Source organism: Oryza brachyantha, chromosome 8, assembly GCF_000231095.2.
Source record: "Oryza brachyantha chromosome 8, ObraRS2, whole genome shotgun sequence".
Taxonomy (NCBI): domain Eukaryota; kingdom Viridiplantae; phylum Streptophyta; class Magnoliopsida; order Poales; family Poaceae; genus Oryza; species Oryza brachyantha.
The window spans coordinates 481,872-494,293 of NC_023170.2; the positions used below are offsets into that span (position 1 = coordinate 481,872).

Here is a 12,422-nt window from a genome sequence, read left to right on the forward strand (position 1 = left end):
AGATTGAGACGATCATGAAGAGAAAGTTCCATGTGCTGCAAGTTCAGAAAGCCAAAATAAACAATAGATAGATGCAGATGGCTACTGGTTACTGTCTTCCAGATGTCAGAGCCATACATACGAAAGCTTCAAAGAATTCAGCAGAAGAAAACAAAAGGGAGGTAAAATTACACGTTTCCAGATTTGTGTAGATGACGAATCGTAAAAAGGAAAAAGAAGAAATATAAAGAACAGTTCAGAATCAGCAGGAAAAGTTCCAGGTTGGCAAAATGTGTATCTGAACAAGTTGGATGAAAAGAAAAAGGCGGCGTCGGCATCAGAGATGCCTCTGTGAAAAGGTTGTTTTCTGCTGAGGATAGTTGCGACTTGCAAGAACTTGGAAGCTGCTGGTATTGAATTCTTTGGGAGGAAGAAATCTGGACAGGTTCCAGTTCCAGCAAGAATGTTCAGAAGATGTACATGTATTCAACTGCAAGAAGCGTCCTGTTCAACAACAGGACGCTTCTGCCCACATGACCTTGTGCCGTATTTCCCGACCAGCTGAAGATCATTTTTGCAGGACTTTGACTAGTTCCTGTAAAATTATTGCCTTCCAAAGAGGGTTAGAGAAACTCAAAAAACAATGAAGTTGCAGTCTGGACCCAAAAAGGAGATTGATAGACATTAATAGCTCTATGTAATGTGATGTTATTTCTAGTTTGGACAGGTTGAGCATACATTGTTACAGATTACAAACTCCACTTAGACCAGGTCCGGCAATACGTCAGTGTTTGATACGCCTTCTCATGAACTAAAAGCCTAAGCCGGTTTATTCCTCACCGTCCAATGCATCAGAAGAGCCATCCTTGAGATGCAGGTGCTTCTCCCTCCTCTGGAACTCGGTCAGGCCTTTCCCGCTCCCGGTGACACCAACCTTGCCTCTGTGATCATCTGGTGACTTGAAGATGCTCTCCTTTTTGCGGCCGGAAAAGAAGCCGACCTGAAAGTAAACCACCAAAGTCAGGACTCAGGATAACAAGCGTAAAAGGAAGGAACTAATTCTAAACCAAACGGTAAGGTTCTGCTGTGTGATAAACTGAAAAGGAAGGGGGCTCACAACCTCTGTTGGGGACTTGGGGGCATTGCCCACCTTTATTAAAATTACATCTTAGAAAACATGCTAGATTTTCGACGTTTATAGGAGCCTTCTCAGATAGGGGCCTGGCCAAGTTAGAGTGGGTGGCAGGGATGATACCTTTTTAGCTTTCCCTTTGGTTGTTTGGAACTGCTGCCATGCATTCTGCCGCTTGTTTTGTGCAAATTCTAGTTGCTCAAAGCGGGCTTTTGACTTGAATGCATGAATCTTCTTACGCTTCGCAGCTTTCTGCAGATACAAATGTAAGTCAGAACATATGGCCCAAAGGATGTAGCTTAAAAGAATATTACAAGGCCCACCATTTCCATGTACGAGAATGCAATACTGAGGCTTGCTTGTACATGTTTTGTACTAAATCTTATGATGGAGAGGTTCACATCAAAATAAGAGCAAGTACAATAGCAGGCTATAAGCCAGCTATAAGCATATTTTAAATAGATAAAAGATGAGAGAGAATAGAGGTGGGCTACTAATTTGTAGTCAGCGGCACACGGGCTCTAAGACAAAATGTGTGTATGACATGTGGAGCCATATATTGGTGTTTTGTAGGTAACTATTGTATAAATTAGCTATTAAATTGACTATAGATGAATTGGAGCTAGTAGTTGGCTATACTATTGAACTTGCTCTAAGATGGTGTGAACACCACAGAAACATAATCTTGCAACTACATAAGGTGGTAGGCTATATGTGTGCTTTCATGAACTTAATGAATATGCTTAATTGTGTGTGGTACATGATACAGATATCAGCAATAAGGAAAACTGACCCAATCCTCAATTCAGTCAATTTCATTAGGACGCACAAACAGGTTGATGTGTTTTGAGTGTTTCTACCATAGTTGGAAGAGCACATGAGTAGTAATATCCAATTTATAAATAAATATAAGAAAAGAAAGATTAACTTACCACATCTTCAGTATCATTTGGATCAATACGAAGTTTGGTGGGTAAGCTACGCATCTGAAAGTCGGATGTTGCTGCTTGTTCAATTTTCCTTTTTATTGCCATTTTGGTAGCTTCAGCTTCCTTTTCAGCCTGTCGCAAAGCATCAGCAGCTTCCTCCTCAAGTGGCCTTACATTAGCAGGGTCAACCTACATGAGGCAGCAAATTAACAGTTTGCACACACAAAATGAAGGAATCAATCACGATGTAATTCACTTTTACCATTACACGACTGAATAAACTAGTATAAATCAAAGTCACTGTTGTATTTAACGAACATTTGCATTTTCTAATTAGAATTACAAAATTGTGAGTTGCAATGTCGCCTATAAAACAAAATAGCAGAATCTGTCGGTCATGCAATGGCTATTAGAAGAGTAAATACAAAAGCAAAGTAGTTGTGTCTTATGACAACTAAGTGGATCCTGAGCAGGATGAAATTTCAGTTGCAGGAAAGGCCTGCAGATTGAAAGCATAACAGTAATTAATGCACAGACTAGGTTATCACTTGCCCTTAGCTTCCTAAAGAAAAACTTCATGGTGGAAATTTAAACATACAGGTGTGGTAGCCATAAATTACATATCACATTTAGTACCATACATAGTTGTTCACAATATTGCGAGAGATCCAAACAGCAAAAATGAGCATACCTCTTCCCTGTTTCCCCAGCCCTCATAGCTTACATAATAGCCGTTTTCCGTCAAAGCTTCAATTGTTGCAGTGTACCTGACAATTCAACTAATCAAACATGTTGATTTGGAATATACATAAAAAACAGAAGGAATATATATGCTTGCAGCTAGAAATAAGTACAAAAGGAACCTACCACTCCCCATCTTCACTCCACACAGCTTGCACTTTAGTCCCAACTGCAAACTTCTCATGGGATTGAGAAGGGTCATCCAGTGCCTAAACCCAAATAGTATGTTAGTTTAATGATACCCCTCAGAAGAAACATGTGCATTCATAATTTCTAGATATAATAAAACAAATATAGAACCTCCAAATATCCTGCTGGTACATGGAATGGATAACACATGCCAATGATCAATTCAGCTAAATAATCGTTAAAAAAACAAGTACATGTAACAACGAAGAAAGCTACCTCTGACTGCAGCCCGCCCGAATAATTCGGTGGTGATAGACCTGCATCACTTTGGGCATTCCCACTTTGACTTGCAGTTGCCAAAAGCTCTTCCGTTAATGTAATAACCTGCCGTAGTTACAGAAAGATACATTAAGAACAAATACAAAAACTAATATCCCAATATCATTAGATCTGCACATATTTAGTGATTCAAACTTAGAGAAGCAGCATCGACACCCAAAATCGGAAGGAGGTACTCTACCATGAGACACAGACCTGCAATCAATCAAGACAAAGGGTAATGGACAACTTTGAAGCCATGGAACTTTAGATGCAGTGTTCATTACTATTAATATGGTTGCTCAGATAGTCCCTACCATTGGCATATTCAACCTTCTCACCTTTCAATGTGTTACACTAAAATCTAAATGCCCCAATAATGTTGCAAGCTGCCTTTTTCATGCTGCCTTAGTGCCTTGTTGGCATGGCTCCTTGAACAAAGAAGAAAAAGGGATCGATAGCAATAGGCCCAAAAATCAAAGATAAAATATCCTTTTCTAGAAATCATCAAGTCATATTAGTATCAGCTACCAGAAGCGGCATCTGATAATTAGTTGATACCAACCAACACGAGCAGATAGCAGCATAACATACAGCATGCCAGGTACTCACCTCTTCAAGTTCCTTTTCCATATCAAGGTATTCAGAAATTCCAGGATCATCCTTTTTCTCCTTGATGATCTTCCTAACCTGTAATACAACAATGAATGCTTACACATGAGGTTAAATTGCTCAGAAGTTAAACAGAACTCAGTCAGAACAAGAAGCACCAATACCAGTCTACCTACCTTATGCACTACCACAAACTCTGCTAATTAGTGATCAACTGATCACAACTTTCTAGTTTTCAGACAGACTGAAACAGAACATCATAAGAGTTTGTAGATGATTGCATGAGCATTAGTCAATCCAAAACAACAGTCTGAATGATCCAATGATAATGGTATTAAAAGATTCATCATTTTCAAATATCAAACATTTATTATTGCAGCGAGGCTCAAGCATCGAAGTTCCAAGTTCCAACATACTTCAAAGGGTTTGAAAAGAATCTTCAACCACCAAATGAATGCTTCGAACCCAATTACATGATAATTAGAAGAATGCTGTCTACCCAGTAGGTCATCTACTGCATGAACATAACAAAGCAGTATGCTTTGTATATGATCAGATAACCTATGACCAATGTTTCCAGTAGCCAGTGCTTCTGTATTTTTTTTAAAAAAAAACATCAATTCATACAGTAGATAACGTGATACTAGCAGGTTATCCAGGAGCTTTCCAGTTTGAAGGTCCTCATCATCTTCCCAAGCTTGCAGATTTTTACCCAAAGTATATGGTGGTGTTGGTCTATCCAAATCATCTGAAGAGTAGCATTCTTTTTTTTTATTGACTGCTCTTCCATAAGATTGTTCATTCTGTAAATATGAGAATATGTAGCTAATGCTACTTACTGCTAACATAGCAACATTAACAGATCCTCAGCGCACAAAGGCATGCAACAATCGTAAGGTCGAATCACAAGCCAATTGTAGTCTAATTCGCTAGCTATCCAGAGGTACTATATGTATCATATTAAAATCAAGAAACCAACTTTCGATTAGAATCAATAACTAACCGCGTGCAACAAAAACCCTAGAATCCGAACTCGGCCGAAATCGAGACCTAACCCCCGGGGAGAAATAAACAGCACCCACACACACGCGAAAAAACAATACCTAAACCACTCAACGGCGCGCATCCCCTCCGCAGCAAACCCCAATCTCCACATCGCACGCGCGAAACTCTAGGGGGAAACTCGCAGGACAAAAAGAACAAAAAAAAAAAAAGAAGACAGCGTCGCGTAGATAGGGGTTAGGACGAGACCTCACGGAGCTGCTCCTTGTAGGTGGAGAGGTTGGAAGCGAGCTCCTCCACGCTCAGATCCTCCATGGCTGCCTCGCCTGCTTCTCGCCGCCGCCGCCGCCTCGATTCGATTCCTCAATTCGACTCCTCTTCCTCTTCTTTTTTTCCTCTTTTTCGCGTGGGTTTTTTTTCTTGGGAAGATAAAGAAGAGGAGAAGAATTCTTTCCACGTGGGCCTCCTTTAGTGGGCCCAAATCCGGCCCAACAAACAAGCCCTCTTGTATTGCATCCTGAAGCCCATGTCATCTTGGCCCATGTCTTAGCCCATATATTCGTCTCCTTTAGATACTTTTGCTCTTTTTTTTAATGGAAACTTCAAAAAAATTATCATGATCCCATGATCAAGTAATACTCCCTATAGTTTTTAACGGATGAATCAGTGGACTTTTTGGATTTATGTTCGATCATTTATTCTGTTCGGAAAAATTACATTAAAAACTATGTAAACAAGTTTAACATTATGAAAAAAAACGGAGTGAAAATTAAAAACGGAGGGAGTAATTCCCTGGCTCCAGATACTCTATGAAATGGCTCTGTTTTTTTTTTATTTTTTGGGAAAACGTGTAAACAAGTTTAATATTATGAGAAAAAAGAATATTAGTGCTCATTTTAAGATCGATTCTGTGTTCCATTCTTAAACGTCTCGCTTTGCATCTAGTCACTGACATTTGAGAGATTTGCAAAACTGAGTTATGCCCTGGTGATAGGTTAAACATATATGTCCACTTCTTTTTCGCTTCTTCGTATGCTTATAAACCAAAATTTAAATTTTTAACCTTAAATATAGAGTTGATTTTTAGGTTTTTTATTATATTTTATTTTTCAATATTTATTTTTAGATCGTCAAGAATACGTATATAAAAATTTTATTCATAAATTATTTTTCGTTTGCATATGCAGTTTCATTTTTTTCTAAAAAAGACCAAGTGATGACCCTGATAGTATCTGAATGAAGATGATAATGTGGATTGGAGCATTGACACATTGCACCTGACAGAGACTGCAAGATGATAATGTTCAGACATCAGACCGAAGAACCTATAATTCACAAGGTTAAACATATATATCTGACTGAAGATCTCTCATACGCTCATTCGCTATACTTGATCACAAAGGGGAAAAAAAAAGAACATTTCTTCGCCTTCCTACTGGTACATTATTATTCTGGCAGCCGACTGGTTTCAATTGATCCTGGTATCTCCTGCTTGCAACCTATGTGCTACTACCATTCCATGTACATACACATAAACAGTCATGACGATTTCTCAGTTTTCTCTTCTTCTTCTTGTTCTGTCTTGGCCTCTGTCACCTCTATCGCCTCTGTCTTGGCATTGCTGGGGAGCAGCGTCGTCGGAGCCTGAATTTGAGCTATCTCAAGCAAGATCTTGTTGAGGGACTGTGGTTTTGAGAAGAAGGGGCAATGGTCACCACCCTTGATCTTGAAGATGCCATCGGGCGGGTTCTCCCTGACCAGCTTCTCCTGGACATCAGGCGAGAGCATGCGGTCGTCGAGCGTCTGGACGAAGTAGCGGCGCACAGCTCCATAGTTTTCTGGGGTGAGGGAGAGCTTCTCCATGATTGGGGCTAGAGGGATGGGCCTCATGGACACTGCAGCCAGTGCGGTATCCTACAGTTTGGTGTGCATAAACTTATTAGGTAGCCCACTGAAAACATGAACTGGTAATGTCAAGGAATGCGAAAAAAGATTTTGTTTCTTCTTTTCAGTTGACAGCATGGGACAAGAGTATAAACACAATGTACCTTGGAAGGACTTTGGTTGAAATATAGCCCCTTGATTTGCTGTTTGTCGAACATGAGCCCGGTAGGAGGCTTGTCCTTTCCATTTCCGTATAGTAAGAATTGTGATTCTTGCAAGAAAACATCTGCAGATGCGAGCTGCAAAGCACACGGCTTAGTTTCAGTTGCTTTCCTGTACAAGCATAAAAATGCACATGAAGATAATACATACTTCCTCAGAGAACACATCAAAGGGCCTCTGGCCATCTTTCACCATTGTAGCAGTAAGAAATACAGCCTTCGATATCTTCTTGGGGCATTTTTCTATTGCATATGACACGCTTGCACCTCCACAACTATGACCGACCAAAATAACCTGCATCAGGGTTGTCATGAACACAGAGCTCAAATACCCAGTTTTTTTTTAAATTCTTTTCAATATAGAACACTGGATGTAATTCCCACCTTTTCATTCTCAGGAAGTTTATTGAGGTAGTCGATTAAAGGTTTGGAGTAATCTGCTAATGTAGCTATGCTGTTTATGTCAGCATTGTCTATACCAGAACCCGTGAGATCCAAGGCAATAGGATCAAGACCAGCTTCCTCCAAGAGAGAAATGGTCTTGTACCAACACCAAGCACCAAATCCTTCTCCATGAACAAGAACAATTTTCTTTGTTTCCAAGTTCTCTAAAACAATTTGGACCTGAAATGATCGATCCAGAAGGAAAAACAATGTGTGAGAACATCAAGTCCATTTAATAGAAATTATAGCTACTACCAAGGAAACCTATTTAAAATTTGTTCGTGTAAGGCATCAAACAAATAACTGGGGAAGAAGAAGTTGTATATTAAGGGCAAATTGGGTTCCCTTCTCCTAATGTATATCAGTTCCTAAATCCTACAATAAATCACTGCAAGAAGAGTCATGAAAACGCTTATGTCATCTTTATCATTGAAAAGGTTTTCCATAAGGGCCAAAGAACATGAGCGTGTAGAATTTATTTTTTTTCTTCTTAATTTGGATTAGACAAGGCTAAGGACAAAGGAACAAAAAGAATATGGCCCATTTCTTTGTTCCTATATAGTTGGGACCATAGTTTTGAGAAAGGACCACTGCTACTGAAATACAAGAAAACAGAGAAGAGAGTTATCGATTGAGGGATCCATATAAAATGGGGGAAATGCTGTGAACTTAGAGGCCACTGTTGAGGTCCTAGCACTGTCTTGTAGTCCTAATAGCAACAAGTTTCTTCATAGATACATATCCTTGTCTAATTAATCTGTACACAAAGATGCATTTTCAAAAATAGTGGCATAATTAACAATACATACTCCATATGTAACAATTCACAAATACTAGGTATATGAGCATTGCAGTTATTTTTCTAATTAAGCTTTGGATCACTGGCATGCAACGAAATGAAGCCTACATACATGTCTGGTATACAATGAAGGTTTGTAAAGTATGAAAAACTATATTAAAAAACGTGTTGAAGATTTAAGAAAATTGGACTGAGGTCAAAAGTATCAGCAATTAATTGGATAATGAAACGAATCATGGAACAACAGAAAACATGGACTCAAACAGCAATATGCATTGGTATCAATATTCCCATCAACAAATCTTGTGTATTATACTGGCAAATGAGAAGTATCAGACTAGCATGAAAAACCAATATGCACTCGGGTATGATTACACCTGCAGACCTACTTTAACATATGTCATATTCTCAGAACCTCGCAAAACCGCTTAACATATTTCAGAACGTCAACAGCCAATATTCAATGATCTATAGAATTATAGATATAAAATATCTGCTGATTATACATCAAAATGCATCTTAACAAGGAAACTATGAAGAAATAGCTCAGAAAATCCCCATGTACAAAGGACGACGTTGCTCAATTAACATTAGAAAAAAATATAGCTACCTGACTCATTGAATTGTCCGCATTCACAAACAATCCAACACTAACAACAAAACAAGCCAACTAACTAGCTAATCTAGAGCAGCCAGACATTAAAGAACAGAGAAAATCGGCTAATTTGAGGACAATGTTGCCGTCAAGCCATCGTCCAAATGCCAACTGCAAATGCAAGGACTTCAAAACATGGCAATAACACGATAATTATAAAAACAGGAAGCTTCCAAGCACCAACAAACACCTTAAACAACAAAATGTAAGCCAAGACAAAAGAAACAAATATGACAATCGTTAGGACCAAATGATGAACTGATCCTACAATCTATTGGCAGCTGTAAACCTGTAATTGGCCAAACACGATGAATCACAAAATTTTTGCAGAAATACACCAACACAAAAATACACATAAAATTGCACAATTTTACAGTGGCATTGGCTATGAACTTGTAAGCACAGACTCATGGTTGAAAAAAAAAAGGACAGATGACAGCATGTGAAGGCGAGGAGAGGAAAGAGAGAAGCGAGAGCCTTACTGCCTTGCCATTCATGACGGAGTCCGGGAGGTCGCCGCGGCGGCGGGAGCTGGTGGAGCCGGGGCCGATGCGGCGGGACATGGAGCCGCCCGCGTCGATGCGGCGCGACATGGAGCCCCCGGCGTCGAGGTGCTGGTGGATGGCCATGGCCAGCGCCTGCCGGTGCAGCAGCTCCTCCTCCGCGGGCGTCAGCTTCCCGGCGCCGCGCCCCGACCGCGCGCTCCCCATCCGCTTGCTGCGCGACACCGCCGCGCCGCCGCGGTGCTCCTTGCGCGACATGCACCGGAACGCGTTGCCCATTCTTGGGAGGAAATGGAATCAACCAATCGACCACGAGATGGACTAACCTTGTGGAGTTGGCGAAACCAAAGAGGGATTTTATATGCTCTCGAGACGAAACGAATCGGCAGAGATGAGCAGGAGCCGACCTCAGCTGATGAAATCGAGACCGGAAACGAGTGTGGAAAGCTGCGAACTGTGTGAGATTCAAGCCAAGAAAAAAGAGAGCAGAGGAGAGGTGATTACGCAGCAAACGAACACAAGAAAAAAGATGAATTTTTACGAGAGGAACTCGACTTCTGCTTCGAACAGTGTTGAATTCAACACCAAGATTCTGCCTCTGGACTCGAGAGTGGACTCGCAGAGAAACAAATCAACACGACGAACAAACTCACAGCAAAAGAAAAACTAACTCCGGAATTTTTTTTTAAAATAAAAAAGACAGAAGCTTCGGAGAAATCAAGAAACTCCGAGCTGGGAGAGCGGCAAGAATGGATTCAGACGACGAGCCATACAAGAGAGGAGAGATTTTTCTTCTAAAAAGGACTCGGACTCGAAGCAGAGACAGTGTCCTGGGTGGAGAGAATTTCTTTTCGTTTGGGAAGCAAAGCACGGAGCAGATCTGAAAAAGAACAGGCAGAATTTATGAGTGGTCCTAACACCTACAACTGCTAACTCATTTCCCACACAAATCTCGCCAAAATCATTTATTTCTGTGCTCCTCTGAAACCCTTTTCTGCTCTCTCCTCCTCCTAGCAGGAGAAATTCGCAGGGAGAAAACAAATGAGAAATCTTTGGAAGCTTTTAGGGCGGTTTCTTGGGAATGCTGGTGTCTTTTGCTGGTGTGTATTGTGAGGAGTAGAGTTGTAGTCTTGTACACCTCTGGTCCTCAACCTTTCTTTCTTTTCTTCTCTTCAGTTTCAGAGTCTCTTTCTCTTTCTCTTTCTCTCCTTGATGTCTGGTTTGGTCTGCCCTGTTGACCACCACCCTGTCCTCCACCGTTCTTCAGATAAAGATAAAAATGGCACCTTCCTTTCCTTTAATTCTTTCTGCAACTTTTTATTCCTCTTTGTGCCTCATTCGCTACCTCACTATATTATTGTTACAAACTAACTATTCCATGCTTTCTAAAACAATTATCCTGATGTATTATTTAGAGTGTTTGTTCTAGATATACTTTTGCATAACCAAAATATCTCTTATATTATAGCATGGCGATTGGAGATAGTTTCTGTGAATTTTATTTATCAAAATATTCAATTCTTATAGACTACAGTAAATAATCTGGGCAATAATCCGGTCAATACTCTCTCAGATTCTTCAATTCTTGGGAGCAAAAGTGGTAGGGACCTTAGGGTTCTTCAGCTCTTTTTTATCTGGTTTTCTTTTCATTCATATGGATATCCTGGCCTGCCTTTTTCAGATCCAAAGGTGCTGCCTTTCTCGTTTTATACATCTGCAGGCTAATTTGTTAAGCTGAAAGATTAGGTGTTTGTCTGACTTTTGAGCTCCAAAACTTCCTCTCCCTCTGATTAGGCAAAATAATTGATTGTGATCTTACCTATTAGATTGCGAAAAATAGCATCACCTGGTGATGAACGGAAAAGAAAGCACTGTTGGAATAAATTCGTTTGCCCCATGTCCTTTCTGATTATTTATTGCACCGTTTTGATATGATAGTGATATAGCGAAAGTGAAGGCCTGAATATTACTGCTGGTACTATTATATACTGTGATTTTCTTCACGTGTTAGAGGAGTACACCGTGCACACTGAAAAATAAAAGGACGTGTTGACTTCGATGGGGTTTTTTTTTTTTTTTGCCCTGTCATTAGGCAAGTGAAATTCCATCTTCCTTATCTTAAAAATTAAGGGTCTCGTTGGTAGGCCTAACACGCATATGTCACTGCTAAAATTTAAATTTTAAAACTTAATTTTAAAATATTTTAATTTTTTATTGTAATTCTTTTTCAGAATGACATTTTAGTCGCTAAAAACACAATACAGAAGCTTGGACATATATTATTTTTTCCACTAATATGTTGTTTGGTGTATTTTCCATATTTGGCCAACCGATGGGGGCCTTAAGCAAGTGATGTTTTCTTACTGTTAATCAAAAATCACTAGTTCAGTATTCAAAACAACACTACTGCCACTTATAAATTACAACCCAAAAGAAATTTGTTCATGACAGCCATGGTTTAGGCTTTATTTTGTGCGAGTTTAGTCTACGCATATAGTGTATGAGTTACGCTGGGCGATTAATATGAAATTTAAGATTAAAACCGTTGTAGAAACCCACTGATTCAGCAAACACATAATTGGGGTGTTAAAAAATATCAGACATATATATTTATTTTTATCATAGCAGAGGGAGTAGTTAGCAGGTGGCCATGGATGAAGCTTCATTTAAGACTGCAGTAGTAATATATGCTTAATGCCACTGATGTTGAGAGGTGAGCTCAAACCACCAGGGACGGCACTTGAATATATTTGAATTGGTATTTGACGACGACGATATGAGCGCAGCTGTCACGGCACGTCTTACAGGCTTTGTTGCACATTAGCACAAAACCTAAGCCTTAATTACTCCATCAGAGAGAAAAGAAGAGCATAAATTATATCCTTGATCAGTTTGATTGGTGTACCAAACAGACAGAATATGGTAGCCTGTGTATGATATAGCTGACAAAACTGTGTAGATGATCTCTCTTCAGTTCCACAGTTATTAACAGTTCCTGTCGCCTAATTTGTCCCAATCAATTTAATTCCGGATCCATGGCATCATCACTTTTTAACAGTGTTGTCAAAGCAGCT

The 12,422-nt window shown here is 39.8% G+C and overlaps 2 protein-coding genes across 4 annotated transcripts; both read right to left on the reverse strand.

The window, feature by feature from the left end:
- Positions 1-647: 647 nt before the first annotated feature.
- LOC102713758 (survival of motor neuron-related-splicing factor 30) lies at positions 648-5,241 on the reverse strand. Of its 3 annotated transcripts, XM_015840628.1 has the most exons (9): positions 3,841-3,920; positions 3,570-3,659; positions 3,431-3,444; positions 3,187-3,294; positions 2,908-2,990; positions 2,732-2,807; positions 2,044-2,229; positions 1,235-1,363; positions 648-979 (listed from the first exon to the last, which is right to left on the reverse strand). In XM_015840628.1, the coding sequence occupies exons 3-9, from the start codon at positions 3,431-3,433 to the stop codon at positions 809-811; spliced, it is 756 nt and encodes a 251-aa protein (XP_015696114.1). In that variant the 5' UTR covers positions 3,434-3,444; positions 3,570-3,659; positions 3,841-3,920; the 3' UTR covers positions 648-808. The 3 variants fall into 3 exon arrangements, with proteins under 3 accessions (XP_015696114.1, XP_006659044.1, XP_015696113.1); XM_006658981.2 differs by lacking the exons at positions 3,431-3,444; positions 3,570-3,659 and adding an exon at positions 5,092-5,241 and having other exon boundaries at positions 3,841-3,918; XM_015840627.1 differs by having other exon boundaries at positions 3,431-3,659.
- An 838-nt stretch (positions 5,242-6,079) lies between these two features.
- LOC102714031 (putative methylesterase 14, chloroplastic) lies at positions 6,080-10,566 on the reverse strand. The gene is made up of 5 exons (XM_040526780.1): positions 9,328-10,566; positions 7,332-7,571; positions 7,099-7,242; positions 6,891-7,025; positions 6,080-6,756 (listed from the first exon to the last, which is right to left on the reverse strand). Exons 1-5 carry the CDS (start codon positions 9,625-9,627, stop codon positions 6,382-6,384), a joined length of 1,194 nt encoding a protein of 397 aa, XP_040382714.1. The 5' UTR covers positions 9,628-10,566; the 3' UTR covers positions 6,080-6,381.
- Positions 10,567-12,422: the final 1,856 nt, after the last annotated feature.